Source organism: Trachurus japonicus, chromosome 16 (genome assembly GCF_045865225.1).
Source record: "Trachurus japonicus isolate A0001 chromosome 16, Traja_1.0".
Taxonomy (NCBI): domain Eukaryota; kingdom Metazoa; phylum Chordata; class Actinopteri; order Carangiformes; family Carangidae; genus Trachurus; species Trachurus japonicus.
In genome coordinates, this window is record NC_140922.1 from 14,966,636 (window position 1) to 14,984,259 (window position 17,624).

General features: G+C 44.3%; 1 protein-coding gene across 1 annotated transcript; it reads left to right on the forward strand.

Annotated features, from left to right (window-relative positions):
* The first annotated feature begins 821 nt into the window (after positions 1–821).
* fcgbp (Fc gamma binding protein) lies at positions 822–17,093 on the forward strand. The gene is made up of 24 exons (XM_085802506.1): positions 822–1,051; positions 2,317–3,540; positions 3,675–3,831; positions 4,032–4,045; positions 4,250–5,473; positions 5,601–5,941; positions 6,148–6,718; positions 6,823–7,421; positions 7,503–8,070; positions 8,235–8,500; positions 8,628–8,960; positions 9,128–9,701; positions 9,847–10,046; positions 10,248–10,389; positions 10,527–10,855; positions 10,949–11,531; positions 11,627–12,225; positions 12,549–13,116; positions 13,221–13,819; positions 13,921–14,488; positions 14,591–14,790; positions 14,939–15,319; positions 15,409–15,695; positions 16,567–17,093. The coding sequence occupies exons 1-24, from the start codon at positions 910–912 to the stop codon at positions 16,574–16,576; spliced, it is 10,479 nt and encodes a 3,492-aa protein (XP_085658632.1). The 5' UTR covers positions 822–909; the 3' UTR covers positions 16,577–17,093.
* Positions 17,094–17,624: the final 531 nt, after the last annotated feature.

Genomic DNA, 17,624 nt, shown 5'->3' on the forward strand with positions numbered 1-17,624 from the left:
ACAGAGCAGAGATAAGAATGTTGCAGTTGAGCTAAACGTCATTAAATTGAGCACTAGATACTCTCACCTGTGTTTACAGTATTCTGTGATGTGAATAATATTACCTCTTCTCATTTCTCTAAACCCAACCCAATTATCAAACTTGACTGAGACTCTTGGGTAACTGTCAAGATAAGTTTTGATTTTGGCCATATCACATTCTTGCCTTGCCTAGTCTAAAATGGATAATATTATTTGGTTACGCCAGAATATACATTACAGCTGAATGGGGGCAAATATTCAAATTGACCTATATGTCCAGTGGCACTGTTTCAATAAGTTAAACACTGGGTTATAGTGAAGAGACTTAACTAAAAACTCCTAATGATATCATTATTATAACATATTATTCAAATGAATTTTTGGCATTTTGTAATTTTTTCACCAAGAGGAAAGAAGAAAAATATTGTGTTTTAAAGCAAGCTGTCCAGATTGATAAGAGTTTTCCCTCGGATACAAAATAAAGTGTGGACACAGTGATGTAACATGAAACCCATAACTACAATTTATTTTCACCAATACCCATAATTTAATTATTATTACCCATAATCTAATTATTAAGATCATACCGTGACTCCTGGGATAGGATATTGTCACGGGGTGTGTTATTAATGCAACAATGAATAGATGCATCTGATACTGGATTTCACAACCAAGTCAACATACTGTATATGCGGACCTACAAGTCATTGCGTTGTAGTTCTACCTTAATTTGTTTAAGAGGAAGGGTATTTTTCTAATGTAGTACCTGTTTTGATTGGCTGCTCTGGTAGGCTGTTTCTTTTTTTTCTTATCAGAGAATATAAAGGGATTGAACTGTGGGGAAACTCATCACTCTTAATCCGAAGCAGGTAGGCACTCAGAATATTAATGTTGACTGTTTGGTCAAATTTATTTTGCAGAAATACTGAAAAAAACAACAACTTGTATTTCTGTAACTTAAACAAGAATTTCTGTTTTCCAGCCATGGGTGCTCTGCTGCTGCTTTGTGCATTGGGAGCAATACTCAGCTGTAAGTATATTTTGTCACATTTGTTGCAGGATGCATTTGATTGTTCCTCATTTCAATTTGATACCCATAATAATAATAATAATAATAATAATAATAATAATAATAATACGTTTTTATTAAGTGCTTTTACAAATGCTCAAAGTCGCTTTACATAGATACGAATTATTATAAAATAGACCAAAGTTAAGTAAAATAACTGAAACGTTAAAACAGTATTTAAACGGTACCAGACACATAGTCATGAATTAAAAGCTAACTTAAAAAGGTGTGTTTTGATCAGGGATTTGAAAGTTGGGAGGTGTGTGCAGTCTCTGATGTGTTTTGTTAAACTGGACAAACAACAGCACCAATCATGAAAATATTAAGAATTCAGGAAAATCTTTCTTTTTTTCCTTAAATATCTGTCAAATATTCTGCCCATCATGAATGACTGTGGCTTAGCTTAGTTAATCAACTGCAACAGCATTCCTCAAACCATGACCTAGCAGGACATGGAGCCAAGTGATTGGTTAAATTTGAGGGAATTAATCCAGGTTGTCAGCCCCCTCAGTTGAGAGCATTGTTGTGCAGCCGTGCCACGTGCTTGTGTGAGTGAAGCAGAATGTTAAACAGGTGACGAATTTGAGAGTGGAGCACAAATAGGATAGTCATCTAAATTGAAATTTGCTTTTGTTGGGAATAGCATTTACCTTCAGCTGCTATTGACTTGCAACTATTATACTGAATGGGTGAAACAGGGGTGTAATCTAAATCCCCCAGGCCCTGACTGAGCCCAGAAAATGTCCTTTTCACAGAATAGGCACAGATATTGATAATATTTCCATTATGCAATTATATTGTCTGCGAAAGTGACTTATTGAGTGCTGCTGAGAAGCAGTCAAGTGACTATTCCTCAGTCTAAATCTCTTACAATAGTTATCAGGGAAAAAGCAATCCATCCATTACAGAGTAGCATTCATCCCTGCTTTTTAACTTTGAAATGAAGGCATTTTTCAGTCACTTTTACTGTGGTGTCATATAGTTTCTTTGTACTGTGTTTGTGATCCAAGAAGTATCAAGCCAAGTTTGTATTGCCAGTCTGTGAATCCTTTGATTGCCTTGGCACAAATAGTCTCATTCATTTCCTAATGCTTTTTTTTTGACACATTTTCTTTATACACAGGGTTTGTGAAGCACAATTTTGTACCTGACTTCTTTACTTGTAACTTAAAACAAACTCCTGTTTTGTCATGCGTTTTTTTTTCTGTCTTTGCCCTGTTTCTCAGGTCCATCTAGCGCTGTATGGACTGGGAGGGAGTTTGCCCTGTCATTCATGGAGAATCTTGGTCGACTTTATACCCCTGAACTTCAGCTCTATATCACTGCTGCTCAGGCCAATGCGAAAGTGACAGTTGAGGTGCCTCCCCTAAACTTCAAGAAAGTGGAAACACTAAAAGCTGGAGAAGGGGTCACAGTCGTTCTCCCTAGAACTGTTATGATGTACGGCACTGTGAGGTCTCCCAACACTGTGCGCATTGAAGCCTCAGCAGATGTAGCTGTAACCTCCCTCAGCTTCAAGAAATATTCAACAGAGACCTCTGCGGTGTATCCCACCACAGAATGGGGAACAGAATATTTCATCGTTACACCTGCTAAACTGTCCGGAGAAGAGTTCTCTGTGACAAATGGAAAACAGGTCAATAAAGTAGAGATTTTCCCACAATGCAAAGTCTATTTTATGGGCCGTACCTACAAGAGAGGCAGTCGCATGGTTATCGCTCTCCAGCCATATGAGAGTATCCAGATCCAGACCAAGTATGATCTTTCTGGCACTAGAGTTGCCTCCCAGCACCCTGTTGCTGTTTTCACAGGTCACAGTTGCACCAAGCTCTTCTCGAGATGTGACCATGTTTACGAGCAGCTACTACCAGTGAGCAGCTGGGGATCCAGCTTCATTGTGCCTCCCGTGAGCTATCAGAAGAAATATGACACTGTATACATCCAGGCCTCCCAGACCACCCAAGTCACAGTACAAAATGACAAACGTAAAAATGCTTACAGTCTGACCAGGGGTCAGGTAAAGGAGATCAATGTCAACAGTGGTGATACACTGTCCATTCACGCTGATCACGGCATCCAGGTTCTCCTGCTCTTCAATGGCGTCAATATTGGCTGGTCCCGATACTACGACCCTTTCTTGATGACCATCGTGCCTTCAGACCGTTTCTGCTCCTCTTATGCACTAGGGGCTATTGATGGCTTTGAAAACAAAGCCCTGATTGTGGCACAGACCAGTGCAACAGCAGAGCTGCGTATTGATAATGAAAAGCTATCCGTTCAGTGGAAAAAGGTTGCAGGGACAGATTTCTCCTGGACAGAGATGTCCTACAAACGAGCCGGTGGCAGCAAACGACACATTGTGTCCAGCTCTGGTTCCCGCTTTGCTGTTTACAGCATAGGAGTCAGCCAAAGGAATGGTTACGGATCCCCAGCACAATGTATAAAGCCAAGTAAGAAGCATATACTATGGCTGTTTTTCATAATATTGCTATAATACATAGTATATTCACTCAAGCAATAACATATTTTATTGAAGATTAACTCGATGATCTAGACATTAAATTCATATTCTTTGTTTTTCTAGTGGTTTTGTCCTGCAGCAGTATCACCTGCAATGCCAAGGAGGTGTGTGAAATGAAGGGAGAGATTCCCTCCTGTGTCCCAAAGCCAGAAGAGAATAATCCTGGTACAGTACCCGCTGGGCTGTGGGAGATCCTCATTACCGTACCTTTGACGGGAAAGTGACTTATTGAGTGCTGCTGAGAAGCAGTCAAGTCACTATTCCTCAGTCTAAATCTCTTACAATAGTTATCAGGGGAAAAGCAATCCATCCATTACAGAGTAGCATTCATCCCTGATTTTTAACTTTGAAATGAAGGCATTTTCAGTCACTTTAACTGTGGTCTCATATTGTTTCTTTGTACTGTGTTTGTGATCCAAGAAGTATCAAGCCAAGTTTGTATTGCCAGTCTGTGAATCCTTTGATTGCTTTGGCACAAATAGTCTCATTCATTTTCTAATGCTTTTTGTTTTTTACACATTTTCTTTATACACAGGGTTTGTGAAGCACAATTTTGTACCTGACTTCTTTACTTGTAACTTAAAACAAACTCCTGTTTTGTCATGCGTTTTTTTTTCTGTCTTTGCCCTGTTTCTCAGGTCCATCTAGCGCTGTATGGACTGGGAGGGAGTTTGCCCTGTCATTCATGGAGAATCTTGGTCGACTTTATACCCCTGAACTTCAGCTCTATATCACTGCTGCTCAGGCCAATGCGAAAGTGACAGTTGAGGTGCCTCCCCTAAACTTCAAGAAAGTGGAAACACTAATAGCTGGAGAAGGGGTCACAGTCGTTCTCCCTAGAGCTGTTATGATGTACGGCACTGTGAGGTCTCCCAACACTGTGCGCATTGAAGCCTCAGCAGATGTAGCTGTAACCTCCCTCAGCTTCAAGAAATATTCAACAGAGACATCTGTGGTGTATCCCACCACAGAATGGGGAACAGAATATTTCATCGTTACACCTGCTAAACTGTCCGGAGAAGAGTTCTCTGTGACAAATGGAAAACAGGTCAATAAAGTAGAGATTTTCCCACAATGCAAAGTCTATTTTATGGGCCGTACCTACAAGAGAGGCAGTCGCATGGTTATCGCTCTCCAGCCATATGAGAGTATCCAGATCCAGACCAAGTATGATCTTTCTGGCACTAGAGTTGCCTCCCAGCACCCTGTTGCTGTTTTCACAGGTCACAGTTGCACCAAGCTCTTCTCGAGATGTGACCATGTTTACGAGCAGCTACTACCAGTGAGCAGCTGGGGATCCAGCTTCATTGTGCCTCCCGTGAGCTATCAGAAGAAATATGACACTGTATACATCCAGGCCTCCCAGACCACCCAAGTCACAGTACAAAATGACAAACGTAAAAATGCTTACAGTCTGACCAGGGGTCAGGTAAAGGAGATCAATGTCAACAGTGGTGATACACTGTCCATTCACGCTGATCACGGCATCCAGGTTCTCCTGCTCTTCAATGGCGTCAGTATTGGCTGGTCCCGATACTACGACCCTTTCTTGATGACCATCGTGCCTTCAGACCGTTTCTGCTCCTCTTATGCACTAGGGGCTATTGATGGCTTTGAAAACAAAGCCCTGATTGTGGCACAGACCAGTGCAACAGCAGAGCTGCGTATTGATAATGAAAAGCTATCCGTTCAGTGGAAAAAGGTTGCAGGGACAGATTTCTCCTGGACAGAGATGTCCTACAAACGAGCCGGTGGCAGCAAACGACACATTGTGTCCAGCTCTGGTTCCCGCTTTGCTGTTTACAGCATAGGAGTCAGCCAAAGGAATGGTTACGGATCCCCAGCACAATGTATAAAGCCAAGTAAGAAGCATAAACTATGGCTGTTTTTCATAATATTGCTATAATACATAGTATATTCACTCAAGCAATAACATATTTTATTGAAGATTAACTCGAAATATTAAATTCATATTCTTTGTTTTTCTAGTGGCTTTGTCCTGCAGCAGTATCACCTGCAATGCCAATGAGGTGTGTGAAATGAAGGGAGAGATTCCCTCCTGTGTCCCAAAGCCAGAAGAGAATAAGTCTACCTGCTGGGCTGTGGGAGATCCTCATTACCGTACCTTTGACGGGCGATACTATGACTTCATGGGTACCTGCACATACGTCATTGCTAAAAACTGTGGAAAGGGTGATATCCCGGCATTTGAGGTCCTTGCTCAGAATGAAAACAGGGGAAGTCTCAGGGTGTCTTATGTTGCCCTGGTAACAGTGAAGGTGTATGGCATCACCATCACAGTAGTTCGGTCTGAGACAGGTCGTGTGAGGGTAAGGCTTTCAATTTCTCTTAGTAAAGGAGTGTTCAATATGTAAATGTTATTTCAATTTAAGAAGTAGGCCTAATGTTTAATTCAGTTTATTATGATGATATGTTTTAATTATTTCTTCGTGTGACACATTAAGATGCATGCATTCAAATGAATCAAATATGAATATAATATCTTCATAATGTATTTTCTATTCCTTTTGTGCAGATTGACGACACACTGTGGGGTTTGCCTGTAGTCATGAACAATGACAAACTAAAATTGTTTCAGAGCGGTCGCTCTGTGGTCATTGAGACCGCTTTTGGCCTGACTGTGCGATACGACTGGGAACACTACCTTGTGGTCACTCTGTCCGACCGTTTTGCTGGGAAGACTTGTGGTCTCTGTGGAAACTTCAACGGCAACCCCAGTGATGATTTCACTACGCCCTCTGGCGCCCAGGCGAATGGGGCTGTGGCCTTCGGGAGCAGCTGGAAAGTTGCAGGGTTGGTGACAAATGCTCTGTGCAAAGATGACTGTGTGGGCGGGTGTGAGCGCTGTGAGCACAACCTGATGAAGAAATGGGAGGGTAACTTGTTTTGTGGCCTCATCACACTTGGGCCATTCAGCAAATGTCATGCCGTTATTGACCCTCAAGCTTATCTGGAGAATTGTAAATACGATGTATGCATGGGAGGTGGCCTTCAACGTTTCCTTTGCAGGGCACTAGAGGCTTACACAGACGCCTGTCAGGTTGCAGGAATCCAGGTTCAAGATTGGAGGAAGATGGCAAAATGCCGTAAGTAATGCTAAAATAATCACAAGACTTTTTTAACTTTAGTTTTTTTCTCTCATTATTATAAAATCATTTATCACACACTATTCTCCATCTTCTCCCTAAAGCTGCTAAATGTCCAGCCAACAGCCACTACGAGCTCTGTGGCAATGCCTGTCCTGCTACCTGCTCTGATCCTAACGCTCCCGCCAAATGCAAACGCCCCTGTGTGGAGACCTGCACCTGTAATGCAGGTTTTGTTTTGAGCGGAAGTCGGTGTGTGCGTGCCGCTCAGTGTGGTTGTACCTACGAGGGTCGATATATCCCTGCCGGGGAGACGTTCTGGGCTGACCAGGGATGTCAGAAATGGTGTGAATGTGTTGCTGGACGCAGAGAGGTGAAGTGCCAGTCTAAAGGCTGTGGGGCAGGGCAGAAGTGCCAGCTGGTTGAGGGTATAAGAAAGTGCAAAGCCATCTCCTACAGCACCTGCAGGGCCACAGGTGACCCTCATTACACAACCTTTGACAAGAAAAGGTTTGACTTCCAGGGAACATGTGTTTACCAAATGGTTGGACTCTGCTCCAAAAACCTGGACCTGGTGCCCTTTGAAGTGCTGGTGCAGAATGATCATCGGCACAGCAAGGTGGTTTCCTTCACCAAGTTAGTCGAGGTCAAGGTGTATTCCCTCAGCATTGTCATTACAAGGACACACAAGGGCCGAATTATGGTAAGTATGTGTTCATTTGTTCATGTTTTCTTCTAAATATTTCATCATAGTATGTAAGCATAACTGTGTATTCTCCTCCAGGTGAATAATGAGCTGGTCAACCTGCCTGTGACCCTGGCCGAAGGGCAGGTATCTGTGTATAAGAGCGGCTGCCATGCGGTTGTGAAAACAAACTTTGGCCTCAAAGTCTCCTTCAACTGGCAGAGTAGTTTATATGTCACACTTCCCAGCGACTACATGGGAGCAGTTTGCGGACTCTGCGGCAATTACAACGGCAAAGCTCCGGACGACCTGATTCCAAAGAATGGTAACAAAGGTGTTGCACCAGCAGCTTTCGGTGCGAGCTGGCGAGTGGCTGAGATCCCGGGCTGTGTCGAGGGCTGTAAAGGGGTGTGTCCTAACTGTGACATTACCCAGAAGGTTCGGTATGAAAAAGATGATTACTGTGGTATGCTGAAAAACCCCAAGGGGCCCTTCCGTGACTGCCATGCTATAGTGGACCCCGATGGCTTCTTCAAAGATTGTGTTTATGATGTTTGCCTGTATAAAGGCAGAAAGGATGTGGTGTGTGAGGCTATTGCCTCATTCACATCTACCTGCCAGGCTCTGGGAGCCAAGGTGTACAGCTGGAGAACCAGTCAGTTCTGTGGTGAGATAACAATAATTTTTCACTATTCTCTGAGCCTGCTCTTTGTCCATGTGCTGAATTGTTTGTTTATTCCTTCAGGGATTTTATGTAGCTTTCTGTGTCCAGTAAAGTGAAGAAGAAAAAAAAAAACACTCACTTTGTCTTTTATGTCCCTTCTTTTACAGCGATGAAATGTCCTGTCAACAGCCACTATGAAGTTTGTGCAACCGGCTGCCCTGCCACTTGTAGCAGTCTGACCCGCCCGTCGGGTTGTGATGATTTGTGTGAGGAGGGCTGTGCCTGTGATGACGGCTACATCCTCAGCGGTGACGTCTGTGTCCCCTTGTCACAGTGCGGCTGCGTGCACGACGAGCGCTACTACCGCATCGGCCAAGTGTTTTACCCGAACGGCAAATGTCAGGAGAAGTGCAAATGCACACAAGATGGAGAGGTGATTCATACTGACAAGAACAGTTTAAAATGGCAGTAGTAATAATTTAATTATGCTCAATGTGAACTTACAGTATGACATTTCATTTGCTTCTTGTAACACATTTCTGTTTTTTTTCTGTGTTCAGGTTGAATGTGAGAAGTTCTCTTGTGGCCCTAATGAGATATGTAAAGTAGAGAATGGCATCCAGAAATGTCACCCTGTTGGTAAGGGTGTTTGCCAGGCCTCTGGTGACCCCCACTATACCTCCTTTGATGGCCAAAAGTTTGATTTCCAGGGCACCTGCACCTACACGCTCTCTAAGAGCTGTGGGGTGGAAGGCACCCACCTGGAGGCCTTCTCTGTTGAGGTGGAGAACGTTAAGTGGGACCGCAACAAAGCGGTGTCTGTCACTAAGCTGGTTGCTGTACAGGTCTATGGCTTCACTCTTATTCTGAGGAACAAAATGTTTGGAATCCTGGTGAGCAATTCTTATTTGAACAATGTCCATGTTTGAATTTCAGTGATATATTTTTACCTTATATCATGTCATGGCGGACATATCTCAGAGATTTAGAACAAACTGGCAAATATTTTATGTATTAGTGATTATTTTCTGCAAATAAGACTTTTGCGTCTTTTTTGTAGGTAAATGGAGTGTTTAACTACCTGCCACTGAATCTTAATGATGGAGCTGTGCAGGTCTATCAAGAAGGCAGATATTATGTTATCAAAACAGATTTTGAGCTGCGTGTCACTTATGACCTGGTCTACCACGTGACAGTAACAGTGCCTGGCAACTACCGTGATAAGGTCTGTGGCCTGTGTGGTAACTTCAATGACAACAAAAAAGATGACTTCCAAATGCCCAACCGCCACCTCACCAACAACTTGAATGAATTCGGAACATCATGGAAGGTCACTATTCCTAATGTGGTGTGTGAAAATGGCTGCGAAGGCAACAACTGTCCAAACTGTCCCCCAGCCAACAAGGCTGTGTTTTCAAAGTCCACTTACTGTGGTATTGTCACAGATCGCAAAGGTCCTTTTGCAGTCTGCCATAGTAAACTGGACCCAAAACCATACTTTGATGACTGCGTGTTCGATGTGTGTGCTTCCAATGGGGATGGAAAGGTGCTGTGCAACAGCGTAGCGGCCTACGCCCTCAACTGTCACATGGCAGGAGTGGACGTCAAAAACTGGAGGACATCTTCATTCTGTCGTGAGTGACAAACAGAAAATTTTGTTTTACCTTGAAAAAAAAAACTTTTTATTGTTCTCCATCACAATCACACTGTAAACTTTACATGTCTGCACTGGCTCTTCTCTAATACACATTTTCATTGTGTTGTGATGATTTATTTCAGCCATGAAATGCCCAGCCAACAGTCACTATGAGGTGTGTGCAGATACTTGCTCTGCACCCTGCCCAGGCCTCACAGATATCATCGAATGCTCCACCAGCTGTACAGAGGGATGTGAATGTGATGATGGCTTCTTATTCAATGGACAGATGTGTGTACAAGATGCTCAGTGTGGCTGCTATGACAATGGAAGAACTTACAAGGTAAAGTCCCACACCTCAAAGTCACTTCAAAAACCCTTTCCACAAGGTTTGACATTAGCCAAAATTTCTCATGAGGGTCAAACAGCAGACTGTCTACGTTTCATGGCAAGGAGAAATAGAATAATATGGATTGTTCTTGTACCTGTGATTTCAGTTGTGTGTTATTTTCCTCTTTGCAATGATCCTGCTCTGTGTCCCCAGCCTGGTGAGGTTGTGTATGAGGAAGACTGTAACACAAAGTGCACCTGTGATCCAGCTAAAGGGCTTGTCTGTCAAAAGCACTCCTGCCCTCAAAACACCAAATGCATGGTCAGGAAAGGAAAACGAGCATGCTACAATATAGGCAAGACTAATAACTATATATTCATGTTATCCGACTTAATTAACTGTCTAAATGCTCTTTCCAATACAAATACTGTTAATAAATGTATAATTGAATTAGTACTGAGTGCAACCTTCCAATATTTTCCCTTTGTGTAGATCCCTGCAAAGATGCCAACTGTCGGGTCAAGGAGACGTGTCGTGTTGAGAAGGGTGAAGCTGTGTGCATCCCCCAGTATACTGGCACCTGCTGGGCCTGGGGTGATCCCCACTACCACACATTTGACGGTTACAACTATGACTTTCAGGGCACCTGCAAGTATGTAATCTCCAAGACCTGTGGAAATTTAGATGGTCTAGTGCCATTCACAATCACAGAGAGGAACGATAATCGAGGAAACACAGCAGTTTCCTATGTCAGGGAGGTGTATGTTTCCGTATATGGGTACTCCATCACCATGGGCAAGAACCAAATTGGCAAAGTCATGGTAAGATTTGACTTTCTTGTCTTATAACTTTGGCTTGCTGTATTTGTGTGTAAATGTGTGTGTGTAATATGTGAACTACATGTATTTATATAGGTGGATGGGGAACTGCTGAATCTTCCAGTGCACCTGGGTGACGGTGAAGTGTCATTGCTTCAAATTGGTCGCAAAGTTGTTGTGAAGACGAACTTTGACCTGTTTGTCAGCTATGACTGGAACTGGGAACTGGTCATCAAGCTGCCCAGCAGCTACTTTGGCAGTGTCTGTGGTCTGTGTGGCAACTTCAATGGCAACAAAGGTGATGAGCTCCAGAATCCAGCGGGAGAGAAAGTCTCATCAGTGACAGAATGGGGAAAGAGCTGGTGGACGCCTGACCAGGACAAAGACCATCCTTGCTCAGACACATGCAGCAAGAACAACTGTCCTCCCTGTGATGACAACGAAGCTGAGCTCTATAAGACCGAGGCTTCCTGTGGAGCTCTCACAGCCAAGACCAATGGTGTGTTCCAGAAATGCCATGAAAAATTGGACCCCAAGGCCTTCATGGACAGCTGTGTGTTTGATATGTGTCAGAATAAGGGGGACAAGAGGATGCTGTGCCAGGCATTGGCCTCCTACAGTAGCCAGTGTCGCGAGGAAGGGATAATAATCAAGGGCTGGAGGAAAAAGTTTGGCTGTCGTGAGTATTTGTGAGAAGGTGTTTTGTTTAATATTTCAGTCAAATTCTTCCCTTTTAGTGTTTATTAATACTATTTAAATTCAATTCCCATCCAGCAATGAACTGTCAGCGTCACAGCCACTATGAAGACTGTGCCAGCCCGTGCCAACCATCCTGCCCGTTCCCTGAACAACAGCAGGCGTGTAAAGGCTCCTGTGTTGAGGCCTGTGTGTGTGACGCAGGTTATGTCCTCAGCGCTGATGTGTGTGTACCTGCTAAAACATGTGGCTGCTCCTACGAGGGTCGCTATTACAAGCCAGGCCAGCGCTTCTGGGCCGACGAGGTTTGTGGTCGCCTATGTGAGTGCGATACGACCCTGGGCCTGGTGGTGTGCCGTGAGGCATCCTGCTCTGCCAAGGAAAGGTGCACCATAGAGGATGGAGAGCGGGCCTGCCGACCCATCAGTCACGCCACATGCACCGCCTCAGGTGACCCACACTACCGCACGTTTGATGGCCGCAAGTATGACTTCCAGGGAACATGTGTATATCAGCTGGTGGGACTGTGCACGCAGACGCCCGGGCTTGAGCCGTTCAAGGTCACTGTGCAGAATGACCACCGGGGAAGCAAAGCTGTGTCCTACACGAGGAGCGTCAAGGTTTCCGTATATGGAATCACCCTCATCATCAGCAGAGAATACCCCTACAAGGTCCTAGTAAGTATGGATGATGTGAAGCATACAACTGATTTGATTTGTAATACAGTAGCAGGCTTGTTTTTTGTGGATTTTTGGAAAGAGATAAAGTGGGGCACAGTTTGTAGTTACAGTACTGAAAATAAAAACAGGACAAATATTCTGAGCCTCATACAAATTTAGGGGATGATCTGATAATGCCTTCTGTCATAGTGCTAATTCTGACATCCCTCGTGCTCTTCTGGAAATAAATTTAATTGCATATTAAGGACCAGAGAATTATTAAATCTTTAATCTCCTAAAAATATTTCACTCTCCCTCCCTCCCTCATTTTTGCTACTCAGCTCAATGGGCAGCTTGCTTTGCTGCCACTGGATTACAATAATGAGCTGGTGGTGTCTCTCAGTGGCTGGAAAGCTGTTGTGGAGATCGCCGCTGGTATCACTGTGACCTTTGACTGGCGCAGCACGGTGAGCGTTACTCTGCCCAGCAACTACCAGGGTGCAGTCTGCGGTCTGTGTGGCAACTACAATGGAAACGCCAAAGATGACCTGACCATGCAGAATGGGCAGATCGCCCCGAACGGAGCCAAGCTGGGAGAGAGCTGGCAGGTGGCCCTCGTACCAGGCTGTTCATCAGTCTGCCAGGGGCCGTGGTGCCAGGCCTGTTCAGACTCCCAGAAGAAAGTCTACCAAGCCCAGAAGTACTGCGGTATTATCGCCGACAAAGCAGGGCCTTTCAAAGATTGTCACAACCACGTGGACCCCGCCCCTTACCTGGAGGACTGTGTGTACGATGCCTGTCAATATCGTGGCCACCGTGGATCAGTCTGTGATGCAGTGGGAGTGTATGCCTCAGCCTGTCAAAGCCAAGGATTCACTATCCACACCTGGAGGACAGAAACCTTCTGTCGTGAGTTTGCAATTTTTTTTTTCATACTAAAAAGGTATTATTTCAAAATATATCTGTCATCTTTCACTGTATTCCTCTCCCTTTCTTCTAATCCTATCCCACAGCAATGGTGTGTCCAGCTAACAGCCACTATACCCTGTGTGCCACGGGCTGCCCAACCAGCTGTGCCAGCTTAACATCCCATGCCACCTGTCGCAGGCATTGTACAGAAGCCTGCGAGTGTGACGAGGGCTTCCTGCTGAGCGGGGGTACCTGCGTGCCTGTGAGAGACTGTGGCTGCTCCTATGGTGGTCAGTACTACGGGAGAGGAGACGTCTTCTCCCCCGAAAACGAGTGTGTGGAACAGTGTGTCTGTGGAGAGAACGGCGCCGTATCGTGCCAGAAGGCCACGTGCAGAACAGGGGAGACCTGTAAGCTTGTAAATGGAGTGAAAGGCTGCCATCCTGAGGGGCAGAGCAAGTGTGTCGCTTCTGGTGACCCTCATTACACTTCCTTTGATGGACGGAGGTTTGATTTCCAGGGTACCTGTGTCTATGTACTGGCCAAGGTGTGTAACGATGACAACGGCCGGCTGACACCGTTCACTGTTACTCAGGGGAATGAGAAGTATGGAAACGGAAAAGTGGCTGTTACGAAGTCGATTACAGTAACAGTCTATGGTTTTGTCATTAACATCCAGCAGAGAGTGCCATGGAAAGTTATTGTGAGTTCAACAACTACATCCAACTACATTTGTAAATGTTTCATTATTTTTGATCAGAAATGTCTTGCTGATGTGTTTCAACTTCTCCTTCTCTTCTCCAGGTGGATGATGAATTTGTAAACCTCCCGCTTTCCCTGGACGATGGGCGCCTCAGAGTCACCCAGGAGGGTCGCAACATAATTGTCAGGACAGACTTTGGACTGACTGTCCTCTATGACACCGTCTATTATGTTGAGGTGATCGTGCCCTCTACTTACCAGGGTAAGATGTGTGGTCTCTGTGGCAACTACAACAAGAACGGTGGCGATGACTACGTACTTCCTGGGGGACATCAAACAAGCAGTGTTGATGAGTTTGGGAAGGCGTGGGTGGTGGACCTGCCTGGGCACGTGTGTGGAGGCTGTGGTGGACAGTGCCCCGTGTGTGATCCGGCCAAAGCTGCTTCGTATGGAAAGCCCGACTCCTGCGGCATCATGAGTGCACCTAATGGGCCTTTCAAAGCCTGTCACAGCAAAATCGACCCCACTGCATATGTGTCTGATTGCGTGTTTGATGTGTGTGCTGTGGATGGCAAGAAAGATACCCTGTGTGACAGTGTGCAGGGCTATGCTTTGGCCTGCCAAAATGCAGGTGTTCAAATTCAGCCATGGAGAAGCAACTCCTTCTGCCGTAAGTTACCCACAAAAAGTTTCCATGTTTTTTTTGTTGTTTTTTATGTTTTATATCTCAGCTGCTCATTGAAAGCCTCACAAATGTCTTCTTCTATTGTAGCTGCTTCCTGCCCTCCACACAGTCACTATGAGGTGTGCGCCGACACCTGTGGTGGGACGTGTGCCAGCTTTATTTCTCCGTTTTCCTGCTCTGAAAGCTGTTTTGAAGGATGTCAGTGTGATGACGGCTTTGTGTTTGATGGCGCCCAATGTGTTGCCTTGGACAGCTGTGGGTGTGTGTACAACGACAAATATCTGACGGTAAAAACTGTGCTGAAACTTGACTTTGTTGTCATACATAGAGACTGTGCAGCAATTTAAAGTTAGTCATGAAAAAAGAAACTTGTAAAAATGACTTATACTTTCTGTTAGATAACATAAACATACTATAAACAATATGTGTTTGCAGGTTGGCCAAGCAGTGACGGACAAAGAATGTAAATCCACGTGTGTGTGTCAGGCGTCTGGTCTGGTGAAGTGTGAAAAGCTTTCCTGTACTTGTCGGGAGGTTTGCGGTGTGAGAGATGGAGTCAGAGGTTGCCAGCCCAAACAGGGCCGCTGCACCATCAGCCACGTTGGCCACCTCAGCTCATTTGATGGCATGTCTGGAGCCGTGGGAGCTCCGAGGGCATTTGAAGTGGCATCTCTGTGTGATGAGACATCTGAGCTGTGGTTCCGTGTGGTTGTGGATGTCAGGGTCTGCAGTAAGGGGGCGGATCCAGCTGTTGCCGCTGTGTATGTGTTCTTCAAGGAGGCCGTTGTGACAGTGAACAGTCAATTAGTGACCTGGGTGAGAGGAGCTGGAAGATTTGAAATTAATTAGACTGATGTAGGTTGTTCTTTCATCTGTTTCAACTCCTTTTTGGCTTCTTCTCCCAGGTAAATGGCAGGAAAGTGTCTCTTCCCAGTGAAGTGACAGGTGAACTATCTGTCAAGCTGTCAGAGAAGGTTGTGATCATTGCGAGGACATCTGCTGTGCAAGTCACCTACTCAGTCTCGCAGGAAGTCAACGTCATTGTTGATGCCGCCCTGTCCGGTAAAACGTGCGGTGCCTGTGGCAACTACAATAAGAACTCCCAAGATGACATGAAAACTGCGGACGGAAAAATTACCACTGATGTGTCTGTGGTTGTCGGTTCCTGGAGCGCTGGGGACTTCTCTGGATGGTGAGTGTATAAAAGCTGTATTGTGAGATTTCATTTGTATTAATCTAATGGGTAAATTAATGCTACATTTAAGTCTATGATAATGATAGAGCTTCCTACAGCTTTAGTACATGCTCTGATCAGATTGCTCCTGATGTTAACTTTAATTGTTTAATGGTTAACAACCTACAATCCTTGTTAGAGTAGAAGTTTCAATCTTGAACTCTATCTCTTGCCCTTTATTATACAAACTGCAAACTTAATTTGACCAGTGAAATAATCAAGCACAGATCAGCGAGAGACGGGACGGTGCTATGACCATTCAACCGCTTATTCTCTTAACAGCAAGAACTAAACAAGGACTCCACAGAGCCCTTTTAAAGGAATGAGAGTGTGGTTTTTAATTGCATTTGATCCAATTTAATTAAGAAATGCCAGAGAATCCCCAATGGTAATTACTGATTAAAAAGCAGGTGAGGCTGACAGGCATGGCCATCAAAAGCTACCAAGCTTGCAATCCAATCACTGCTTGTCATCCAAGGACACTTAAGACTCATCTGGGTGCAATATTAATTTGAGCGCTCATCTTTAGTTCTGTGTTCTAGCCTTAAGTCAGTCCCTTAGAGAATTAAGTTTTGTGCATCCCCTTCCTCTCTTCATTCAAGGTAGTTGTCTTCCCCATCCATGTTATTTTTTGTCTCTCAACAACAGACCCTAAACGCACCGGAAAATACCCCTCAGAATCAATTCCGTTCCTGAGTGTTTGCATTTACCTTTAAAACACAATGTTCAGAAGTGTTGCTTGTAATCTCTGTTGTGCCTGAGTGAACATGTCTTTCCTTTGCTCCACTGCCCTTTGACTACCCCCCCCCCCCCCTTTTTTTCATTTCAGTGGCCTGTAGAGATGTTGGCTTCAAGACGATAGAAAACATCTGGTATAAAGGTAAAAACTAAACTTGTTTCCTCTCAAAACCCACGAACCAATGCAACCCCACAAAAAAAACAGCTGTAGAGTGTTGTTTTTACATCACTGCTTTTTACCCCCATCAAACAGGATGAAGAACGTGAAGCTGTTCGACCGCTTGTTTACATCCTTACTCATCACACTTCTCCACTTTCTCTTGGTTTTATTAAATGTTTTTGGCTGTTCACAGGAGGTCTGCTCCTCTACTGTTCATTTTGCAGTTGTAAACAAACCTGGTTCATTCTTGAACAACATCTCCATCTAGTGGTTAAAGAAATTATAGCATCTCTGGTAGTTTCCCCCAAAAATAACTTGGAGCAAGGAACAGTCATAAATCTTTCAACTGTCTCATATCTGTATAAGTTTAAAAAAAAAAAATGAATAAAGATAAATAAATAAAAATGCATGTTTTACCACGTGTTGTCCTTACTCTTGTGGCCAATAAACTATATTTCCTGTCACTGGGTGTTTGTTGTTTGTGATAAATCCCAATGAATTCACAGTGGTTTACAGTGTGTGTAACTAATTAGAAATGCATGACTCTCATAAGGGTAATGAGTGTGTGCCCTCTGCTAATGAAAAAGGAACTATTGTATGAACCTGATGTCTGGATAAGCTCACTGCACTAGAGATCCTTGGAGTAGAGAGAGGGGGAACAGAAGAGAATCCCTCACACCCAGGAAATACTCTGTATATCACAGCCTGCGTTTCCTGTATTGTGAGAGGACCTGCTGCTCTGTCCTTGCTACTACTGGTGGAGGGTGGGAATCTGGCAGTTTGGTGTGGGAGAGACCTTGGGGAGACAGTTTTCATATAGCTGAGAGAAAACTTATCTCACGGACAACATTTGTGCTTGGCTGCAAAAGCACACTAGTGTTTAGTCTTTCACTTGACTGCACTGAGTCACTTTTCCAAAGCCTGTAAATTACACCACAGTACTGCAGACTGCAGTGTTTGATGCTACTTGTGTATCTGATATTTATTTG